The 24,376-nt window shown below is 38.4% G+C and overlaps 1 protein-coding gene across 2 annotated transcripts in view; it reads left to right on the top strand.

Moving 5' to 3' along the window:
- Window positions 1-24,148, top strand: part of CXADR (CXADR Ig-like cell adhesion molecule) — a 34,759-nt gene extending 10,611 nt beyond the window's left edge. Inside the window, exons 2-8 of one of the 2 annotated variants that reach the window (XM_051779606.1) lie at window positions 6,492-6,661; window positions 7,321-7,525; window positions 7,878-8,033; window positions 9,854-9,976; window positions 10,252-10,390; window positions 10,736-10,922; window positions 23,558-24,148. In XM_051779606.1, coding sequence (XP_051635566.1) covers window positions 6,492-6,661; window positions 7,321-7,525; window positions 7,878-8,033; window positions 9,854-9,976; window positions 10,252-10,390; window positions 10,736-10,922; window positions 23,558-23,599 — 1,022 coding nt within the window. In that variant the 3' untranslated portion in view covers window positions 23,600-24,148. Of the gene's footprint in view, window positions 1-6,491; window positions 6,662-7,320; window positions 7,526-7,877; window positions 8,034-9,853; window positions 9,977-10,251; window positions 10,391-10,735; window positions 15,216-23,557 lie in introns of those variants that run through there. The other variant, XM_051779605.1, reaches the window with a different exon arrangement.
- The last annotated feature ends 228 nt before the right edge of the window (window positions 24,149-24,376 follow it).

The raw sequence follows: 24,376 nt of genomic DNA, 5'->3' as shown, positions 1-24,376 counted from the left end.
CCAGATGTCGTTGCAGATGGGTCACGTATGACTTTAAGTATGACAGCATCTCTGAACTCAACTCTTATGCTCTGTAGAAACACTCCTGTTACCCATTTAGGGAGGGACTCTGTCTGTTGGGTTATATAACACTTTTGTGACATGGCCTTATCTGGTGCCAGAAACATTCACGCCAAATTTAGATGTACACTTAGATTTCTGTAAGCCAGCAATCCAGAATTTTGGTGTATCCCAGTTAAGTAAGAAAATACTAAATGTGTACTAAAATACTAAATTCATATAATAAAAATCTGCTTTTGGTTATTTGTTAGTCTGTATCACAGCTCTGCTTGTATCTGTATTGGAATGGAGAAAGCTTTGCCCCCTTGTAATTTTTTTAAGGGTAGTAAAGTCTGCTTTCTCTTTTGAAGATTCTTTTGTACTAGAAAACAGCTTCCATCAAATTCTGTCAAATACTTCATTTTCCCTACATTATACTTAATAATAACATTGTTTGCTAAGCCCCGTTCCACTCGAGTGGTATTTAAAAGTAAGTTCAGATATTCAGAAAGAAAGAGTTTTTCTAAGGATAGTGATTTCCACCCCTTCAGAAATCATCTGAAGAACCTGCCCAGTCATACAGATATAGTTTACAATACTCTTTGGGTCAGATTCCTAGAGAAAGAGTATTTTATTCCACATTAAGAAACTCAAATCTGAGTGTTTAGAATCCAAATTGTGTATTGACCTCCTACCTTCTTCTGATATAAACTTTTATGGGGGATATTACTCATTATTCTTTATCAAAGAAGGGTGCTTGTCTCTTCTCACCCAGATGCAAAGGTTCATTCTTTTGTTTGCCCCAACTGGATATGGCTCATTTTCTTCTTGCAAAATACTTGGAGAACAGTACACTTGCATTTGGATCCAGTGTACTTCTGTGTTGACTTTCAGCTGTTTTTTTGGGAATCTGTTGAATGCTTCTGAGTGTAAAGTTTGCTGTGATTTATTTGCTACAATTAGAAATTGGATATTTTAATGCTAAGCATCTTTGAATAAGTGAGATAAGTTACTTGAGAAACCCTCATCTTTCTGGTGCATTAAAACAAGTATGAAAAAGGTCTGAAATTTTATTCACGAAACTGTGCTAACCAAAGCAAATACAGCTTGATAAAATGTCTGTCACATACTGGCAGATGAATGCCACAGTTGATCCACTCATGTTTTGAGGAACATTCTAGGGAAGTGAAAAGAAATCGAATCTCCCTGATTTGAGTGGAAACGGAAGGAGGTGAAGCTTTGGAAAATTTGGAGAAAATGTCTTTTCGCTGTGTGCATTTGCTTCATATGGATCTTTAATGCAATTACAGATTTCCAGCTCCAAACAACCTCAGCAATGAGTACTTTGGTCTTCTCTGTGTCACCTATCACCTGTCCTATTTTTCTTTTTCTTTCTTCACTGCTCATGTAATAGTAGAAGGTTTTCATGTGGCACTGAAGTCTGATGCTGCTTTCAGTTTTGGTTGTGTTTTGACTTCCCTGGCAGGGGCGCTGCATGCCTGGGCAATATTTGTGTATTTGTCCCTTAGTAATCATGCATCTTCCTCAGCCCAAGCTGCTGATTGATCTGATTGATTGTTTCCCTGAGTGCTGGGATGTACTTCTCTTGTGGTTAGAAGCAGTTGTCCTTAAATACCTCCCAGCTTTTTTGAGCTCTTCTGCTTTTCAGAAGTGGATCCCACAGAATTCCAGTTACTGAACGAGTTGGCCTGCCCTTCTGAAGTGCAGGGTTGGTGCTGGATTTACCTTCCTCTCTCCTCTCAGGATTTTAAACTTCACTATTTTGTGGTCACTACAGTCAAGATTTCTGTTGATCCCATCCCCAGCAAGTTCGTCCTTTTTTTCCTTGAAAGCAATTTCAAGAAAGTATCAAATGGGGATTGACTCATTTAGCACTCTTTGTTTCCTCCAAAATGAAGTCTCCTGGATTGTTTGTATCCTACTGTGTTGCCCTTCCAGTAGATGTCAGGGAGATTAGTGTCCCACAATAACCAGTCTCTGTGGTTTTTAGAGACTTCATGGAATTGCTGAAATACACTTCATCAGCTTTTTTACCCCAGTCAGGTGATTTGTAACAAAGAGTGTGATGTTGTCGATATGGTTCTCTCCTTTAATCCTGACCCACAAGCTCTTAGCCAGCCTGTTGTCCATCCTGTAGAACAACTTTCTGTGTTCCAGCTGCTCTTTCGGGTAGAGGGCAGTTCACTTGCTGTGCTTTCCTTCCTGGCTTTGTAGAAAAGCTTGTACACCTCTGTGACAAAGCTCCAGTCATGCAAGCTATCCCACATGTCTTATTTACTCTGGTGTCGTAGTTCTGTGTACAGGTGCTTTAGGTGGTTCCCCTTTCAACATGCTTTATCCTCATCACCCAGGTCTTTCTTCCTCCCAGCAACCTGACCTATGTATTTAATATGTCTCAATCTCTATTCCCTCCCTTAACTGCAAGCTTCAATTACTGTTCCTTGGCAGATCTCTCATTTACCGGACTTGTCACCAAATTTGATGAGGTTGTTCATAACCCCCGTTGTCAAGTGGACCCCATCTCAACTTGGCAGCCCTCATTTCTCAGAGGCACTTGTGGCCATAAAAATTAAACCCCTGCTTGCAGTGCCAATCCTGCAGCAAGTCCTTAACTTGAAGGATGTGGCTCTACAAGCCTTTTACTTCTCACATGAAAAGAGCAAGGAGAGCAAACATCACTTGTGGTCCCATGTCCTTATTTGCCCCTGGAGTTTTCTAGTCACTCTTGATTTGCTCCAGGTCTCCTTTGTTAATAGCATGATGGGTGCCTGTGTGAGCAGGTAATAGTTAGGGGGGAAAAAGAACAAAAAGGAAAAAGGGGGAGGGGGAAGGCAATAGTAGTGATGATAATAAGGGTTGGAGGACCCTTGACAATATCTGACATGTCGAATCTGGCCAAACCTCCTTCACCAGCATATCTGGCAGCAGATGTGTGTGTCTTCCCTGCAGAAGGGAATCTCCAACTAGTATTATCTGCCACTCCCTTGTGTTGCTAATGCTCAGTTCAAACCCAGCTAGCTTTGGCACGTCCCTTAATTGAGATGCTTGCTGCTTCTGCATGCCAGTGTTGACCTAAAGAAAAAGTGTAAAAAAGCTTTATATGCTTGAGTCCTTACTGTAAGAAAGAGACTGGAGCACTAGTATAGTAAAAATGAGGTGTTGGGAGATGTGCAGTAAGAAAAGAACTTAGATTTATGAAAAATCTCTGAGAATTAGAAGGCTCAGACTAATGTTTGAGTACCTCTCATAACAGCTAATGTGTGCTGCAAGCTTCACGTGCAGGAATAGTTTTTGAGTGCTATCCCAAGGTTTGTGTGCTTTAGCTTTCACTGACATGTTTGCATACAGTGAATGTGTATGAAAATACTACTCAGACTTCAAAAGATTCAAAAATTCAAACATTTTTAAAATGTTTTGTAGAAATCTTGTATGTTGTATAAATGTTGGGCAAGGCACTTCAGGCTGTTGGGTCCTGCTTTTATTTGTCACATGGTTACTATGTTGATTTGTATGTTTCGGATCAGAGAAATGAGTGCCATAGCAGAAACTGAGGCTGAAATGTTTGCTATTTCTGGCTTTTAAAGCACTTTAAGCAAGCTACCGTGTGATAGGCAGTCTAGTTTCCTAGGAGTGTGTCTCTGAAATTTAGTACTTCCAGCGTTTAACGTAATTTTTCTTCCCCGTTCTCAGCGTCCCTTTCTCAGTGTTGTGCCACCTGAACAAGAAACAGTTTGTGTAGCATCCACTTTGAAATTATACTCACATGGAGTTGTCTGGCAATGAATAGGCAAGAGATAGTTGAAGAATTTAATGCTTCTTAGCTATGTCAGAACCAATGAATAACTGTAGGGTCTTCTGGTTGCACAGGACTGTTATTTCTGCTTTTGTATTTGTTTGAAATTGTCAAAGAGATGAACAAGTGATGGTGGAAGAGGGAGAGAAATAAAACATCGATTGCAGGAGTCCGATTTGTTTAGAAAAGTAGTCAAAAAAATCAACATATGAATACTCATCTGTCCGGTTTGTTTTGGCTGTGTTGTGTTTCAGCAGGTTAGCAACTAAAAATCAGAGGTTTTATACTTTTTGGTAGTAGGGATGTGTCATAGCATCTCCAGAGTATGAATTCCGTTATTCCCAATCCACTGTGAAGAGGCAAATGTCATTGTGTTGCTCTTACCTGAATAACTGAACAGTTTGTGAAATCCTCAGCAGGTCCCCTTGTGGGGAGCAGGAAGGAGATGTGTGTGCTGTGATCCTTTGTTATGGAACTTCAGATGGGAAAGTGGAGGTGCTGTCACAGAGCAGGAGCTCTGATTTACTTCAGAAAGCTTTTAATTTCCTGGGTTACAGATTTGAGGCTTTTAAGGAAGTAACATCATAATGTATTTCATCATCATGTCCCTAAACTGTACTTGACATCCCATCTCGTTTCTTCAATATAGTAAAATTGAAAAAGCAGAAATGCAATTTGGAGATGAACTTGAGAATATTGTATTAGAGTTTCCTAATGAGGCCGTGGAGGAAAAGGGAACAGAAGAATATGGAAGTTGCTGAAAAACAGATGATGAATTGGCATTATTTGCTACTGTGCTTTATGGAAATGTGAATCTACCCATTTATAGAGATGATGGCTAGTAGTATTGTCTTTGTTTATGCAAAACTGATCAAATTTAAGGATTACACTGTAATGTATTCACTGTAAAATGACCTTTTTAAGAGGTTTAGAGTGGCTAGTTTTACACTTGGAAGTCTGAAAAGATCCTTTAAGTGGGGATAACATTCGTGGCATGTATTCACAGACATCATTATCATTTAGGAAACAGTATTAATTCAGCTAGTAGCAGAGAATTAGTTGCTCAGATCTGTTTACTGTGGTCAAAAGAGGAGTGCTACAAACCTTGTTAGAGCTATCTTTGAAAAGGTGTACATCAGTTGGTAAGAGACATCGCACCTAAATCTCTTTCCTACCTCAGGTTGGTGGGGGTTTTTTGTGTTCTGTTTTGTGGGGGGTTTTTGTGTGTGTGTGTGATATTACCCTGTATGAAGGTAATATCATGCAAAGTAATACCATGAATGGTAGGAAACTAAATAATCCTATCTTAATTTGTAACTCTTATGTTTGTAATTAACAATTGTGAAGGTCTTTTTTTGCAGGCTGTTGTCTGGAATTCAGTATATCAGGTGATTTCTCTTTCTAAGGGATTTTTTTTAATAGCTGTTAAAGATCCTATTGTTTTGGTTTCAGGAAGAGAATCCAAAGACTTGACAGAGAGCAGAATTTTAGTGAGGTAGGGTAGCTGTCATGTCCCTTCCAACTCTGCAGATTCTATTATCTACTGCAGAAATGCACTACAGCTTCTCTACTATATGGAGAAGTGCAAGTGAGAGCACAAATGCACTGTTTATAATGATTTTAAACTTTTTTTTCATCTGAAGCTGTTATTTTAGAGATTCACCAAGGCACTCCATCTTCTTTACACTCTCCACTCTCCTTGTGGCCTTGAATCTCTTGTGGCTGTGGTCACATCTCTGTGACTGTCTGGCAATGTGCACACATAACAGGACTGAAAATCTGAGCTTGGTTCCCAGCAAAGGGGACAAAACAGTGGATATTCCAGTGCCAAACCTGTTTCCATACCGAACTAAAGGCACACTTTCCACTTCCTGACTGTGATGTGCAAGTCCTACACTTGATAGAAGGGAAACCCTTCTATCTCTAACAAATGAGTTTGTTGTGAAAGAGGGGAATGTTGCTTCAGGCCTTTTGAGTAGCTCTGTGTCACTATATGGATTCTTTTTCAAGGCAGAATTGAGGGAAATTTGTTGTTTGGAAACATGTTTTGCCTAGAGGCACGCAGATGAGGATTACACAGCCCTTTTAGAGGAGTAAGACAAGCAGAAAGGACAAACAAATGTAAAAAACTCATTGAGATTTTTGGAAAGGATTCATTTGTCTGCTCTCTGTAGGTAAAGGAGCCCTTATAACTCAGGATAGAGTAAATTCACTTGATCTAAGCCAGAACTTCACAAAAATTCTGTCTATCCTGGCGGACTTCATGGCTGTTCCAAACTTTCATTTTACACTGAGGGAGTAGTGGTAAGGTGATTATCTAAAAACTTGAAAACCTGCTGCTGAAAATGTTCAGTTTAGCTCTGTATGGGACTTGATTTGTACAAAAAATAAGTGTGGCTTGAAAGATGTAGCTGCCTGTTGGATGTGATTCCAAATAAGCAGCACGTGACTCTGCATTGTGTTTGGTAACAGGATCTGCATGGGTTCTCTCCAACAGTGACAAGTCTGACTAATGGCAGGATTTCTGTACAGGAACAGTATACGATGGATTTGAATATATACTCATATATAACAGAACATTTGTGGTGAAAGCTGCACGTGACTTGTTTTTAAAACATAAAAAAATATATTTTTGTAGGTCTAACGAGAAGCTTAACTATAACTTCAGTTGACCAATCAATGTTTGAAAAAGCACAAGGAGAGAGAGTAACGTTGCCATGTACTTTTGAACTCTCGGAGGAAGATGAAGGCCCACTAGATATTGAGTGGGTATTGATACCAGCAGATAATCAAAAGAAGGAAAAAATAGTAAGTAGAGACTTTCTTTTGGACAGTGTTATTTCAGTTGTTTGAGTAGGTCAATGTGCAAGTTTTGTTACTGACTTTTTAAGCTTCTACCTTTTCAGGTTGGGATGCTTGTGGTCTTAAATTACTTTGAAGCACCAGTCAAATGAAATATAGTGGAAATTTTGGAATTGCAGATTAAGTATGAAATGTCTGGAAATTTTTTCACTATAAGCTTGCCTTCTAATGAAGAACTCTCAAATTAAGTACACCTCAGTTCCAGAAAGCAAACTCTGCTTTTGTACCTGCATTATCTCCCTGATTAATAACGGGTTTATGAGGATTTAATTTTAAATATATTAACTCTTTTAGTTATTAATGTTTTCCTTTAATTGGAAGCCTTAACAATAATATGATAGATTCCTTTTAGTAGATAGGGTTTACAGAATGAAATTAGAGCAGTTCTAAACAGGGTTTTGTTTTTTTTTCAGTTAAAAGTCAATACTGACATATTGATACTTGGGCAGATGTGTGGTGATATTTTGAAGATGGAGGTATTTGGATATGTCATACTTCTGGGATTAAAACTATGGAAAGAACCTGTCAAGAAACTGAAGAGACCAAATTATTTTAAATGTTTGCATGCCAAGTGGATTTCTGAACCATATTTTTTTTTTTAATAGATAATTATGTATGCTGTCGACAGGATTTATAATCATTATTATGGTGCTCAGACTGGGAGGATGGCATTTACTCAGAATGATCCCAAAAATGGTGATGCTTCATTGGATATCCAGAATTTAAAGGCAGAAGACACTGGCACGTACCAGTGCAAAGTGAAGAAAGCTCCTGGAGTTCAAAGCAGAAAAATACAGTTGACTGTACTTGGTAAGATAATTTATTTTCTTGAGTTTTCAGTGACATTTCGTATGTGCTTATTCCGTTCTATCTTCGATGTCTAAAATGAAAACTTCTGCTGAGTAAAGTCATATTGAATCTGTGATGATGATGCACTTGTTATTGAGGCTTTGGGAAGGGTGGACATAATTCTGTTCTGGGAGAAGAAGGGAATAATATTCAGAACAATGAGCACTTTTAAAAATTCTGTGCTTCGTTCATATTTCATAGAAAATCTTTCCATACATAAAAATGGTTTGTGTCACAAGCTTTATCTTTAGCACACAGGTACCAAGCATTTTGATTGTGACTGTTACTAATTCAATGATATTTTGTTTATTAGTAAAGCCAGCAAGAACTAAATGTTCCATTGAAGGATCACAGGAGATTGGAAAAGACGTTACCTTGAAATGTGCATCACAAGAAGGATCCCCACTTTTGTCTTACGACTGGAGGAGAGTATCTGGCACAAATGAACTTCCTGCCACTTCTGTGCTGAGTACTGTCAAACTTGATTTATTACTCTGAAATAGTTTAAAAGAATGTATTAGTATTTTTGGCTTAGTTTGACTTGTGAACATCTCATAATTAGTATTAATATAGTGTAGTCAAGATAAATGTCACTTCTGCCCTCTCACTGGGTACCAAAACTGACTGTGAAACAAGTTGGGAGTTTATTTTGTTTTTTTAATTCATACTGGGAAACGTTTCAAGCTTTAAGTGGAGATTCTTACCATTAGGCTGCTGTATCATGCTCACCTTACCCGTGTTGTAAGGATGGAGTTAAGATACTCTGAATTTTGACTGATGGATTCCAAATTATTACAGTGCTGATATCAGATTTTTATTGTGACAACTTCATTGTAGAAGTTAACTTGTGAGTTCTCTGAAAGTTATTCTAGAATATTTTTTTGACAGAGTACTGCTTAGTACCATTTCTTTTTGATCTCCCTTGTAGTTATGAAAACCTTGAACTTTGAGATGGTAGGATTTTCTTGCAGATGTAGAAGTTTAAGAATCTGCTTGCAAATAGACATATTTTAACTTAGGTGGCACAGGATGTAAAGGACAACGTGACATCATGTATCGAAGAGTAGACAAAGTGGATTTCTAGAGGAGAGAGAACAAAAAGTTGTTTGGTTCTTCCTCGTGGGGGTCTCCTATGCTCCTGTAGTTTATGCCTCAGGAAATTCAGATGTGGCTTCAGTTTTGAAATGGTGTCCTGCTAGTGCTATTTGATATCTCATTTTTTGTTTTGATAGTGAATGGTTGATCATTAATATCCTTCTCTGCACCAGTCAAGACTTTAGGCTACTGTTGTTATGCCCCTTTTTTTCCCACATCCCAAATTTGTCTCATGGTAACAAACAATCAATGACAATATCAGTGCTAGACAAGAATCAATGAGGAACTGTGCAAAGGTGGCATGTAACTCAATTAGATAATGTTAGTTTTGGGCCTGTGAATGTAGGTGTGGGGACACTGAGCATGTCCTCAAGAATCTAGACAACTGGTTCAGCAGGTAGAGCAAAGTATTTGCCTGGTGCTTTGTTCTTGTGATGGAGTCTTTTACAGTGCTCATGGCAGATCTGTTGGCACTTAAAGCATGAAAGCCAGTTGAAGTTCACCTGGTAGGATCTCACAAAGGTAGCTGTCAATGGCTTTGACAGTCTGGGGAAAACCTCTTTATTTTCACTGTTTCTTGAGGAATCTGCTTAAGCTGGACTTAGTTGGTCACCCATTGGAGCACACGTTTGGGTTAGGTCCACCTCACGCTGTGCGTGAGTTCTAAAGACACCTGAGCTGGTTGTGTAGAATTGATTTAGAAGAGGGAGGGTGGTGGCTTTGGGGTGCAGTTCATCTTTTGTATTATAGAATTCTGTGTTAAGATGAGAGAATTGGCTATAGCATCTGAAGGTAACACGAATCTACACTTAAAATCTCAGCGAGTGAAAATGCGACAGGAGACCTTGCAAGCTCTTTAAAACATGAATTTTTCTGTCATATCTAGTTCTAGTCATGTCAGATAACGTAATGCAAGGCTGTAGAGCACTGAGAGTAGCATCTGTTCCTATCCATTGACAGAGCAATTAGTCAGTAGGCTTAATATTAAGTCAAATCCCGTGGAATAAATTTCTAACAGACTTTTACAAATAATAGTGGTTTACAGCATGATAGGCTTTTGTTTCTGTCTGTATCTCTTTAATATGGCATTTTTAAGTTTAGATTTCATGTATGTGCTGGATTAATAATTCTGTAGTACTGTGTATGGAATTAAACTTTGCAAAATGATAAACCTCTACCTTTTGTTGTTTGTAGATAAAGATACAGGGGAACTTCTTCTGAAAAACGCCTCTCAAGAATATTCTGGTTTATACAACTGTGTGGCCTCAAACAGAGTTGGCACGGATGAATGTTCTGTTCAGCTGAATGTCACCCCTCGTAAGTGTTTGCTGTGTAATGGTCACATATGTATGAAAACTGTGTATGAAAACTGAATAGTCTTTTTTCTCTAAACTCAAATCCAACACTCTGTAACTGGTGGGTGCCAGTTCAAGTCTTATTATTGTTTTAAATGAGTGTGATTGAGCATCTCTCTGATTCAGTGGTGTGCTATTAACGTGGATCATGTGAAACATACTGGGTTTAATGTTAAAAGAAAGTTGGTCTTATAACTTTGACACTTAACAAACAGTATTGTTATTTATCTATTCTAGCCGTAAATACAGCTGGTATAATTGCTGGAGCTATTATAGGAACTCTGCTGGGTCTTTCTGTACTGACTTTTCTCGTCTTCTGTTGCTGTAAGAAGCACAGAGAGAAGAAATATGAGAAAGAAGTACATCACGATATCAGGTAACAACATGTCTCTGGTTTCTGAGCAGTATTATTGGAAGATTAACTTTTAAATGTGTATTTCTGCAAGTAAGATACTTAACAGTTGAGATTTGTCTTAATCTGGAAAGCTTATTAACATGCTAACTGTTTGTCAGAGGACTTTTTGTAGTCATGTCTAATTTCAGTAAACATTTTAAAGGCAATGAATACTTGAATTTTTTGTTACTTTAAAGGAAGACGTAAAGATTTTTTTGGCTACTGCATCAGAATAGAAAGAAACAAACTGAATACATGTTTTTTAAGCTCCCACACAGTAATGGTGACTGAACTCTTGTTCTGCAACTCTTTTTTTGTGTATTTCAGAGAAGATGTTCCACCTCCCAAAAGCCGCAGTTCAACAGCTCGCAGCTACATCGGCAGCAATCGTTCTTCTCTGGGTTCAATGTCTCCCTCAAATATGGAAGGATATACCAAAACTCCATATAGCCAAGTCCCAAGTGAAGACTTTGAACGTGCTCCTGGTCAAAACCCAACCTTTGCACCTTCAAAGGTAGCTGCACCTAATTTAAGTAGAATGGGAGCTGTTCCTGTGATGATTCCAGCACAAAGCAAAGATGGGTCGATAGTATAAAATATTATTAATTTAAAAGCTGTTTTTTAAAGTGTTCATTGTAAGTATTAGAGAAAACTACTGTGTTCCATCCCTCATTTAAACACGGGCATGAAATTGTCCTTGAAGCAAATGAACAAGTTAGTTTGAAAAGCCACCAATTCTCAGATTTAATTTTAAACTTATTAGTATATGACAGTTGAACTATTTGCAAAAAGTGTTGAAGTTCCTAAGTAAATATTGGACACTGAAGGTATTTGGACCTGTGGTAGGTTACTGAAGAGATACTGACACTGTCAGCTAATGTGCAGTCCTGAATGTGTAACAGTAAAGGAGAATTAACAAAGCGTTTCATATTTAGACCATGGAGTTTCTCAGAGTTCCTGTAACTTTATCCTCAATTATGGAATAACAGAAATATTTTAACTTGATATTGAACTCTGATGTAGTTGCATGGGGCTGAAATACTGAGGATGACTTTGAATTCTGTTCATATTTATGTGGTTCTTTGATCTGGTAATGTTTGTTTGGAGCACTTGAGCTCTTATTTCAGGGGCAGCCAGTTATTTAATTGGTTCAATTAGTTTAATTAATCTACTCTGAATTTAAAATGTCAGTGAGTGGAAGTGTGACAGGAGACCTTGCAAGCTCTTTGAAACATGAATTTTTCTGTAATAACTAGTTCTAGTCAGGTTGACTTAATACTTACATTATCTGATGCAAGAGGTCCTGTCAGGTTGTTGGTGATGGTACCTAAGCTTTAAGATCTATAAATCAGCTGTTACTGTCACAGTAAGAATGAATTATGGATCTTTATACAGGTCTTCAAGGTAATTGTACCTTGCATTTTCCAACGCCTGTTTAGATACTAAGGCAGTGCTCTTATTTTTTTTCCAAACCAATTACCTAGAAGCTCCATGGGGATTTAATGAGAGCTATTAAACTGTTAAGTAACTGGTATTGGATATCTGTCCTCTAACATCACTGTGGAAACAACTTTTCCCATATACATGTAAGCAGTAGTCAGCCTTTACTCAAGATGCTAATGTCTTCCTGTGTGAATTTGCAAGGAGTTTAAAGCTCATTTCTCCTTGCCTCTTCAACAGCCCTAAATATTCTGAACCAATGTTCAGACTTTTTAAGAGCAAGAGTTTTGTGCAGCTGAGAGCAAATAGTTATCCAGAATTGTTCATGCAGATCTCATGTTTCAAAATTAAAAACGCTTCTTCCCAATTTTGCAAAATTAAAGCAATACAGGAGAAACAGAACAATTCTTTCTCTTACTTTCACATGTATTTAGGACTTCTGATAGCTTCTGGTAACTGATATTACATACCTGTGAAAGCTGGATTTAAAACTTAGTGCAGCTTGATTCTTTGTGGATTTTATCTTCCTTCCTGTTTTCTACCTTCTTCATCTTGTGTGGAGGGCAGGTGGGGGAGAGTCCCTTCAACTTATTCTAGCTATAGTTGTTGAACTGCAGGGTATTTTGGAAAGCTCTAAAAGTATATAGTATGTGGCACTGATGTTGATGAAGGAAATATCTGAATAGCCTGTTGAAAGATGTTAGGATAGTTTGTGTGTAGCAACAGTGTGAGAGAAAACATTTTCCCAAACTTCTAGGTTTAGTGTCTGCTTTTTTGTAGCTGCTTATAGTTCTGTGATGAATTCTTTGGCTTACTACTAAATGTTTGTCCTATCTGTAATTAGATGCACAATCCTTGGCTGGCACTATTAATGTAAAGAAATTTCCCTGCCCATGGCAGGGTGGTTGGTACAAGGTCATCTTCCAACCCAAACCATTTTATAATGCTAACATACCCTTCATACCGAATTTAGAAACTTGAATGGCTATTAAGTATTCTAGACCTAGTTTTACACATTTGGGACTTTTTTAGATTGTAAGCTGATGCTGTTAGAGATCAGATTTTTTATCTTTCATGTGTGCCTTGTCAATAAACTTTGCCTGATTGTAACTTCAGTTTTTATGAAATTTCTGGTGCCTAAACATACTGTTTGAACAGGTGCTTAGATGATGGTACAGTTCTTAAAACATGACACTGTGATCTGATTTCTTGATTCTTATGTACTATTTATACCTCTTCATGCCTATTTTTGGATGTGACTTCAGTGTCTCTCTCTGTATTCTTCTGTATTTCAAAATGTCACTCCTTCAATTGCTAATTATGATTTAAGTGTTTATATTCCTGAAAACTGTTCAGTTGTTGTACCAATGAGATGGATGATTGATTTTTATATGTGTGGTAAATAATAGGTTTAGTAAATGTGCCAAACATAGCTTCTGAAGAACAATAGATGGGGAGACATCTTCTTGCATCCTATTATTGTGACAGAAGAGACTTCCAAGATGTTAATTGTACACTGATTGTTTACCTTGAAACTAAGGCCTTCCTTAATTAAAAGGGTATAGTTATAAATACAAGTTGAGTACAAAACTAAGCTGAATCACAGACTGAGAGATAGCTATAAACCTAAGCAACCAGGCAGCAAACCTACTAAATTTGGTTCTTAGCCATCTGTGGTCATATGTGTTTTTTGGTGGGTTTTGTTCGGTTTCTTTTGGTTTGTTTTTGTTTTGTTTTGTTCTTTTGGTTTGGCCTGAGACCCTGCACTTACAGTCAGTTAAGCCCTAGGACACTCAGAACCAGAAACCTATCTCAGTAAAGCAAGCAGAGCAGAGTTTACACATGCTTGATGCTCTGTCAGCTTGTGCAAAATAATAAATGGACAGAAGGACAGCGTGATGTGCCCTCAGAGCCTGGCTGTTAGGCTTAGCAGCCTTGACAGTGTCTGTCTATTTATGTAATTGCATGGAAAAAGAGGAGAAATAGAATCTGACATAGTCCTTATCTGAAATAAAGAACCCCTGACTTGGGGTAAACTTGGCCTCAAGTTGCTATCATCATGCCTTTTTGGATGGATAGAACACTACTATGAGAACATAATACTGGTATTATAAATTATAAATTATTTCTTTTGTCACTAGATTGTTCACTTACACTGGATTATGATTCTCAAAGGCAGCTACTGTAGTCTAACAATGATTTCTAGCTGTGTAGGAGATGAACTGGTTAAACACGTGAGGTGTCCAATCTTACAGATAGCTCTGCTAACAGAACACTTTTAGGAAGTAATGGCAGCTGATATACCAGTTAGGAGGTGGCATTTTTAATGTCTCATTTGAGTAAAAAAGAAAAAAGGGGGAGGGGGTAGGGAGGGTGGTACCATTTTGTAAATACTCTTAAGTGAGCTCAAGAAACCTCTAGTTAATGTCATGACTGTAAACTTGCCTGTTGAGGACTACTATATATAGGAAGAAACCCCTCAATTTTAGCATGGTGTGAATAAAGTGTTAGACTTGTAATACTGTAGAGGTTCCGTAACACTTGTCCATACAGTTCAAGCATCTTCATAAACTTCCTGCAGTGGGTATTTAAAGATAATTGTGTGAAACTTCCTTCCCTGAAAAATGAATACTTCTTCCAAAACTGTATAGTGCACAGAAATGCCTTGTTGGAGGGGTGAAACATGACTTTTGAGAGAAATGTACATTGCATACGTCTTTATCAACTCTGGATAGTTGCATTCATATTAGATGTATGCTTCCTGCTTAATAGTGCAAGTAAGACTTCTTAATTGCAAGTTTTTTCTGTAATGCTGAATATTGTATACTACTGGTTTCCATGACAAGCTTTTAGTTTTGTTCTGAGCAGTGTATATTCTGGATCACTTTAGGTCTCTGTTCCAGTCTAAAGACATTAAGCTATTTGTGTCACTTAAACCATGTTTTATACACTTGATAGGTGCTTTATGGGACCCTTTGGTTACTGGTCCTCTAGCATTGAGGCACAGCTCAGTTGAAATCGGAGCAATAAAACTTCCTGGAATCCCAAATGTTACGATGTTACATTACACTTCTCATGCACAAAGCATGGACTTTGATATGAATTTCAGTATGAGGTTTTATATTCACACTTTTGGGGGAATGGTATTTTAAAATATGAGTATTGTGAGTGAATTTGTAAAAAAAAAAAAAAAAAAAAATTCAAAATTTTAAAACGCTGTAGTTCCATGACAGACTTGTGTACTTTTTGAAATAAAACTGTTGGAGAAAACAGTAGTCTGTCTTTTATTTTAAAGCAGCACTTGTGTATGGCTTCAGCTTTCTCTTTTATGTAATTGGAAGTGAACTAATAAATATGGCTGTGTATACCCTGCTGGCATTAATCATTTTATTTATTGCTTTCCACTCCCACATTAATTCCTAAGAGAACTAAAACTTTAGAGATTTTAAAACATGCACTTACTGATATCTAAGTTTAGATATCAAGTCATTCTGAAAACATAAGGCTTGAAAGGAACTTTAGATTCCATTTCATCCCTCTTTATTTTCAGTAGAACCAAAAAATCCTGAAACTGATTATTTTTTTTCTTTTAAAGTTCAAAAAAGCAGGTTTGCAGCACTCAAAGCATGTTGATAAAATGCTCGGTTTTATGTTGCCAGTTAATGTGCACCTTTTTCAATTCAAAGGAAGTTGACTTGGCATACTCTGCACCCCTTGGCTTTGCAAACCAACTGATTATTTCCCCTGTCATTTTACCTGAGATTAATGTGATTTCTCCAGTCTTGTCTTGGGCACATAATTAGTTTTAGGAAGCAAAGTCCAGCATGAGCTCTGTTTGCATTAATGACATGTATAATTCTCATATCATTGGAGGTATAATTAGCTTACTTTTGCTCCTAGTGTAGGCATGTTTGTGTTATAATGCATGCATATCTTCATATGTTAATGTGTACCTGTGCCATGCCAGATGTTCCAGTCCCTTCTTTCTGTGTAAATAAAACCCCCGATGCATGTGTGCACAAGCATCTGAAGTACTGGTGGGAAAACCTTTAGGAGTTTTTTCTATTTCAAATTAAGAATCATGCTTAAATACAAAGGGAAACACTAATAAAAATGAAGGTTTGGATTTGTCTCTTTTTGTAGAGTTCTAAGAAACTTTTCCTACACTTTTTACCATCAACGTCAAGACTTAGGATGGAAGTCTTGAGCTTATGGTGGCAGTTTTGTCACAGATGGCTCTTGCATGCCTCAGCTGCTCCAGGTATTTTTTTTGAGAATAGGTGACCGTGAACCAGAAGCTGAGTACCTCCAGCTTCTCTGTGGAATTCCAACAAACCATGTCAAGCTTTCCTGAGTGTCCTGAAAGAACAGAGGGCACTCATCATGTGGTAGTTCTACAGAACCTTCGTGATCCTTGTATATATACTAAACAATGCCTTGGATAAAGTTTCTTAAAGTCTATCTGGTTGGTTGGTTGTTTCTCTGAACATCTTTGGCTGTGTCCTTTGAGCTTACTGTCTCAAAAATTTACTTGTTGGATGGAGAAACTTCATTTATTGCAAGCTCTGTGATAATGCTGAAAGGCTGTTTTAGAAATCAGTTCATGACAGCATCTTAACCTTGTTTTCTGTCTGTAAAATTCATAAAACAAAAGAGTTTTTAAAACAAACAGCTGATTAAGAAACAAAGGCAAGAGTAGGATGAAAAGAAGCTATAAATGTTGCCTACCTTTCCAAATCTCAGATTATTTTAAAACTACCTTTCACTTGTGTAGGACTGTAGGTGACTGCTCACAACATGCATCTTAATATAAAAAAAAAAGTGCACTTGAGTTACGATAATTCTGTTGCTCTTTTAATTTGCTTTAGGCTTTTTGCAGAATGGTGCAGGCTCAGCTTATCAGGGGAAGAGTATGAACCTTTAATTTTTTAAAATAACCACTCTGGCAGAAAACTGGCCTAGAGGGTTGTGCTGCTTCTGACTTCCATTCAAAGTCAAGCTTCTGAAAACAGGGATCCTTTAAGGATCCTTTGATTTTCATATTAAGTCAGTGTTACTGTCACCCTTGTAAGTTGGCATTTTGAAGACTTCAGCTTTCAGCTGTTGAAGTACTTACTGGTCAGGTTGCTTGGAATATGGAGAGTCAGTAGCATGAAGTGGCAGCAGGTGCTGTCTGGGTCCTCATTTTTAGTGGATTAGCACAAGAAACAGACGGAGGACAATTGTACCATGTTATTTGGGAAGCAAAGGAAGTTGTGCAACTCACACCGGAGCCCTCTCTGATGCCAGGGTTGATGGATGGCGGGAGGGGAGCAGCCTTACGGAGAAGTTGAGTGTGTTGGTTACACAACTGGGTTATGTAACAGTTTAAAAAAGTGGCAGTATTAGAAGAGACATTAACATCTGAAAGCACATCATTTTATCTTTGCTTATCTAATTTTTTCTTGGGGGGAAAAAGTGTCCAGAGGCAGCGTTGTCCGCTGGGAAGCGCAGAAAGCTGTGTGATGCATTGACAGCTGTCCCACTTCTCAGGGCTGGATGCTGTGGCTCTGGGAGCTGCAGGCAGGATGAAAGTTGAGTGCTGTACCTGAAGGGTATTGTGTTCTCTTTCCTGAAGTATTTTTCCTAATTGCAAAATGGGGAGAGAAAAGCAGTGAGTCTGGGGAGTTTTGTGCCAGGGACGTGGATTCTGGAAGCACACACGAACTTTCCAACTTGTTGGAGCCTTTCCTTTACTCTGGTTTCTAGCAACATCTGATTTAGGGGTTTTCAGAGTCTGCAGAACTTTTTTGCATTTAGAGTTGCTCGTATAGCCAGCATGCCTTCATTACTTAAATTGCAGAGCCTTGTACTCTTCCTACCGTGCATAATTTCTGCATATGATGCATTTGGTTATATTATTACCAACAGTACTGTATAAAGAAACAGAAGAAACTGTAGACTCCTGAACACTCCAGACTTGGTGCTCAGGGCACAAACATCTCCTGCCACTCAGGTTAGGTAGCAGCTTGCTCAGAATTTGGTATCAAGGAATACTAAATCACATGGTAAAGAGCTATAAAAGTAACTTATAGTACCATTTAAAGTACATTAAAAAAATTTTTAGTACCATTGGTATAATAGCTTCCACTTATGTCCATTTTTCAACTTACATTCCCGCATGTATGGGAAAGAAACTCAAGGCGTTGTGTCTTGTGGCCAGTTACTGCTGTGCAAGTGAAGTAGCACCTTTTTATAGCTTGTGACTTGGCCTGCTCTGGGATTTGTAAGTGTGTTATCCCATCCAGGACTCTGAATCTCCCTGCTTCATGTCAGTTGGTAATATTTTACCCACGGAACAGCAGTGGGGATTAGTTGGATTTCACGGAAGTTGAAGTTGCAGCGAGTGTTTGTTCTCAGGGTTTAAGGTCTCTGATTAGAGCTCTCAGCAGCAGCCACTCGCTGGTGACTCGACAGGCAGCTGAGTGGGTGGTGTTTCTAAGAAACTTAGCTCAAGTCAGAACACTTGTGCTGTGCCTTACTTAGCTGTAGGAGACCAAGATAAAATTATTACTTTAGATTTCTGTTTACCAGTAGAATAGTTCAGGTGGGAGGGAAACCGATACCCTTAGACCAGGAACAAAGGCAAACGGTGGTAATACATACATGAAACTGCTGAACTGCTTGTGACTGCTAAAGAAAGTGCCAACTCTGGGGCACAGCTGGTGGTTTGTGGAACATGTCAAAAAGCTTATGTTGTGGCTGGTAGCACTGCACTCCTTATCCAGATGAATAAAATGCCCTTCCATGTCACTTCCAATCCTGTAACTGTCAAGACCAGAAACAGTTCATCTCAGCTGTAAGATAAAAAATAAAGCTTGCAATTACTTTATTTTCATGTATTCTTTCCTGTTCCTTGTTGGTACGTGAGAAAAATTCAAACTTACTAAAAGGACACAGCTTGAAATGAACTGTTCGGTCTTGCCCTGGTTTTGTCCTTGTATTTTGTAATTCAATATGAAGTTGCTTAAGCATTGCAATATTCTTTTTCTTTCTCTTCAGATTTGAGTTGTGGTTTGGGTGACCTCTTTAGGTAACCTGTTTAATGACTTTGTATGCCATCTGTGTTTAAAACAGAACTTTAAAAAAAATGTAAAGTGCTGTGGTCTCCTATACTGTCTTTGTCCCACTTGGAAAAAAAAAATTATGGTGAAATATGAGTGCTTTATATTGAAACCAAGTAATAAATGTTATGTTTGGGAATTAGGAACGTCCCCCATGGCTGATGCCTTGGCAGCCTCTCTCCATGTCTTCTGTGCCCAAACACAACTGACTGTACTGTGCTTTGCAGTGACTTGCTAAGAATATGTTTCCCAACAGAAAGCTAAGAAACCTTCTTAGGTGCCAGGTGGTTATTTTCTTGTTGCTTACTCAGGAAATAAATTTAGGTGAGAAAATGATTCTTGTAATCTGCATCTGTAGAGACTTTTTTTTTTAATAAGCTCTAATAAAAACCTGTAAACTGCAGAAATGTACAGCTGAGGTTGAATGTAGTTTTTGATAGGTTTTAACAGTTGTGGTGAGAAACACTATATTTATACACACTGTTGCTCTGATGGAAGTACTTCTATATCCTTTTTTTTACCAAAAAAAAAAAAAAAAAGATGTAGCCAATGCCTGATTGACTAGTATGGACGAGAGCTTAGAGTTAGTCATTAAAATATCAGTATTCCTCAGACTGAAGTTGAGGTCACCAACAATGTTTCTTCATTTGCCACTCATTTAGGGGAAAAAGAAATCCCCAGATCATAATTGTGCCTGTTCTTTTAGGAGCAAGACAATGAAAAACTGTGATTCTTGTACAGATAACCTACAACTCTGATCATGCCAGGCTTGCATACTTGAAAAGCATCGAAGTTCTAAACATAAATTATATGTCTTTAAAATCAGGGTTGTGTCGCTACTTGAAGTATTTTAGGCGTATTATTTTAAATATTATATATGCATATCTGAACTGGGTGGGCAGGCAGGAATCTCAGGCAACCCACTAAAATCCTTTATTCCTAGATGAAAGGGCTGGAAGGAGGGTTAGAAGAGCCTTTATGCTCAACAGTGCTTTCTGTTGCCTGTTAGAAATCAGCATAATTTCCCTGCCCCTGGTGTTACCTGAGCAAGCTGGGATTTTAATCAGCCCTCCGAGTGGGGTATCCAGCATGACAGTGAGAACTGGGTCGTTACGTTACACACATGAATTTTATTCTGACATCATCTCAGCTCTGTGCCAGCTGTATTAACTATTTAATTTGCTGCTGGCTTTATGGTTTGTACAATGGGGGAAATTGCTGAATGTGCAAGGAAGCTGAGGATATCCTTAGTGCTTGACATGGCTAACAGAAGCTCACTCACCAGCAATTAAAAGAACAACAAAAGAATCCCAAGGCAGAGGAGTCCGATTAATGAAGTGGAGGATTAGGGTTGATGACCTGTCTCTGTCAGGATTTAGCTGTGTGATTTTTACTGATGTTAAGATTTTCTCGTTGTTAATTGTCTTCCGTAGCTGTTAGAGTGGAAGTAGTTCTGTTGTGAAACTAGAGTTTCCCATTGCACTGTCATTTTTTTTAAAGTTATTCTTGGCAAATCTTTTCAGTCTTCCTCAGATGCCCATCTTAGTGCTTATTTTCACCTCTTTCATAGTCTTAGAAAATTCTGAAATAGATGTATTTAAAGACAGTTATCTTGTTCAGGCCATCTGTGGTTGTCTCTGTCCCCTGCTGCTTGCTGGTTTTTAATTCTGCCCAGGCAACAGTCACTCTTCCAGTACTTACAACACTCCTTCGGTATTTCAAGTTGTAGTAAAAATAATAGTAAGGCAGATCTCATTATGCAGCTTTTTGAGGGTGAAAGATCTCCCAAAGCCCATTGCCAGTGCTTTCCCTCCAGAGGTTTGGTCAGAGATCCTAGCTTGGATGCCTGCTTGGCATCACCTCGGAGTGAAGCAGCTTCTCTCTGCTCCCACTCAGTAGTGTGCAGGACCAAGTGTTTAAGTGGGCTGGTGTCCTAATCACTCTGCTGGACCACTTCGTGCTCCCTCACCACCCTTTCCCTGCTGCTCACTGCAGGTGACTTGGAAGGTATTCTCAGAGTAGGATAATGGAAATACAGGATCAAGGTGTGTTATTTTCCTTCATCATTGCTGATATTGGAGGTGTCTAACCATGTGTGCTTGCTTACTCTGCCAGGCTGAGATACACACAGAGAGATGGAAAGCTCCTTCCTGGCATCATTGGCCTTGTCAGCAACAAATTGCTCTGTGCTTGGTGTTCTGTACAACTTTCCTCTGCCTACAGCTTCCAACTTAAATTGGTGCCTGACCTTCCTCTTTCTGTCACATGCTGCCTTTTTGTTTCTGATTGCGGGATGGATTTCACTGCTGAAGCAGGATGGAGTTTTAGACAGGTTTTCCCTTTTTTCTGAGTGTGGTATGATGCTATTGATCATGCTTTTGTGGGGGGTTCTTCCTTCTACTACCCTTTTCTATCATATTTTTTGTCCCTAACCATTTTCACTCACTTGCCTCTGTTTTAGGCAATAGGCACTTTAAACTACGTTACATAGAGTGTGTTTTAAACCAGCCTCTGGTTTTCCAGCTTAAACATAATGGGGTTATGATTGCAAGTACCTGGGCAGACAGTAGTTTCTTATTAACTTATAGTTTTCCTTTCATGATCCAAAGGACTTACCACATCTTGTTTATAGGTTACAACACTGGGGGGTGGATTTTAATATTTTTTATTATTATTTATTTATTCTTTATCACAGCTGCATGAATAGCCTCTAGCTGCATGCTAGAGTTCACTTGCCAGACTGCATCTTTCTTTTTTTTTTTTCCATTGCTAGAGATGTACTTAGATGAGAAGGAAAGAAAAAGAAAATCAAGACTGAAAGTATCAGGGCAGCACAGGCAAAGGAGGACAGATTATGCTGTATTTGTTCCATTTTGCCTTCGTAGCTCATTTAAGTATCAGATTTTAAAGAGCATTTGCTTTTCCAAACGACTGGACTATCAAAAGCTCTCCCCCCATCCCCGCTCATCTGTGTGCCACGTAGCAGAATTTTCTCCGTAAGCAAGGTGTGTTAATTATCCCTTGACTCATTCATGAAGGGGAGCAAAGAGGATGTGCTTGCTGGAGACACATCATTACATGAACCCCTGCTTGCAAGCCTGCCTTATCCCTGAGAAAAGCTGGATTTACAAATGTTTTGGTGTGTAAGAGCGCTGTTTCTTCAGGGTTTTCCAGTAAAATGAGACAGGATGAACTGTGGGGAGCAGCCTAATATTTATTTAGAAAGCATATGTTTGCTAATTATTAGCTCATTATCTGTTTGAGGGCTTTTAATGCGAGAGGTGGGCAGTAGGACTGTTGTGTGATCCTTGGTGCAAAGACAGGAACACAGGCAGAAAGGACACTTCTTGCCTCAGCATCCAGTGCCAATTAATACACCTCTTAGTATTCCTTAAAAGAATAATTACATAAGAAATAGCCAGAATGAAGTTGTGAAACAGGTTTGCATGCCAGGTAATAGCCTTAAATCGAAAGAAGCCAAAGGTCCTGGTTTCATGCCAAGCAGTCCTTGGTACTGATTCCAGTTACGCTTCCAAGCAAGGCTTTGGGAAGGGGCTCAGTTCATTTTACTGTCACGTGCAACTGGAAGATTTTATTTGATGTGTAATTCTAATTGCAGCGTGACAGTTCGCAAGGAAGAAAGTGAGATGTTGCAGAGAGGTAGCCTGAGTCACTTGTTTTAATTACTGGCCTTATGGAGAAACTGTTGTGGCATTGAGGCATGTTTTAAAAATCTGCGAGGACTTGTGTAATTATACAAAGGCCTGTAATAAGCTGAAATGGGGGAGTAAGAAAATGAGATGTTACCAGTAAATGCAATGCATCCATATACATTTGTGGATTATTAATTAGGAAGAGTTGTCTTCTGGTGGAATATTATGTTTCCAAAATTAATAATGGTGACTCTCAGCAGCAATTGAGCACAGACAGCACGTAGAAACGGCATTTTGTGGCTTGGAGTGGTGGCAGAAATGCTGAGTTACCACTTTTCTTACAATATCAGTCTTAGAATAAGAAGTCAAAGAGTTCACAGAGCTGATAAAGAACTGTAGCTAGAACAAAGAATTGTTTATTATCTTTGTGCAACAAAAAGGTATCCTCAGAAATGTCAATAAAAATAGTCAGGGAACTAAAACTGATTTCTAAGGAAATGGTAAAACAAGCCAGTATGCAGATTGGGATGAGTCACTGGATTCTTAAAGAAAACAGTGTTTATAACAGTAAAAAACAAAAATGTGTGGTTCTTTGATAATTCAGGTTACTGTTATGCAGTTGAGGAAAGAGACACCTTAGCAGATGTTGACAGGTACTTCAGAAATGCACTGTAGTAGGTCTGCACTGGGAAATCCGCGAGGATTGTTAAATAACCTGTGTAAAGGTACTGAAATTTTACTATCAAGTTAAAGTTACATTCATTTACAGTGCACTAATAAATGGAGTGTCAGTTTGCTGCACCACTGCACCACTTTGCTGTGAGACACTGGTTTAAACCCTAATCTGAATGGCCTCAAGTTGGTTGATGATCTGAATAGTGCATTTAATTACTGTATATGACAGTATCTAGCATCTTGTTAATATAGATTAACGATATTCTTTCTTTTTGTAGTATGACATCGCACACAAGATTGGTGACATAACAGTGGTATAAACATGAAGAAACAGGCATCAGTTTTTGCATGACTTTCCAGTATGGTGAAACTGAAGTACATTGTGAAATGAAGTGCAGGGTTTTTTTTTTTACTTGATCTCACTTTAGATTCAAGATTGTTAAGTCGACTCTATTCAGTTTTGTAAGTACCACATTTTTTCTTTTTCATATTTTTGATGCAAAGTTTACAAAGCGACTACCAACGTTTTTCTTGCTACTTTTGTGTTTTGAAAAGTGTGCACCATCAATCCTCTCTGCTCCCCCCCACCCCTTTCCTGGAGATGCAAAAAACTGTGAAGTTAACAAAATCAACTCAGGTAGCACAAATATAGCCTTAAGCAGCAGCGCGTTGAAAGAGGTTGTAATCTGAAATAGAGTAGTTTTGTTTTTTCCTAGCTCTCTGGTCTGCTCATTTGATAGGAAGTGTATTCTTTGTTGAGTGCTGTAGTGATACCAACAAGGTCTTACAACCTCTGTGTGAAATGCGCTGTTTCAAGATTGTATATATTTTATAACACTCAATAAAATACACTTGAATGTTACAGTTCACACGTGCTTCAGTATGATCTGTTAATGCAGGTGTTGTGGTAATTCATGTCTGGACACTTCCTTATTCCTCCTGGTCCACAACTTACCATGCAGGAAATGAGAGGGAAGAGGAAGGTGCTCTTTAAACCAGGCTGGTTACGGGGTCCTCGTTTCCTCCTGCGACATGGAGACTTTGGGTATTGATTTCATAATGAAAATATTAATCTGCCTAACCACTGTTAGGTAGGA

Source organism: Manacus candei, unplaced genomic scaffold, assembly GCF_025592945.1.
Source record: "Manacus candei isolate 608988 ecotype Guabito, Panama unplaced genomic scaffold, ASM2559294v1 h1tg000014l, whole genome shotgun sequence".
NCBI classification, from domain to species: Eukaryota; Metazoa; Chordata; class Aves; order Passeriformes; family Pipridae; genus Manacus; species Manacus candei.
The sequence above is the reverse complement of the archived record's forward strand: the minus strand, read 5'-3'. Positions and strand labels throughout refer to the sequence as shown.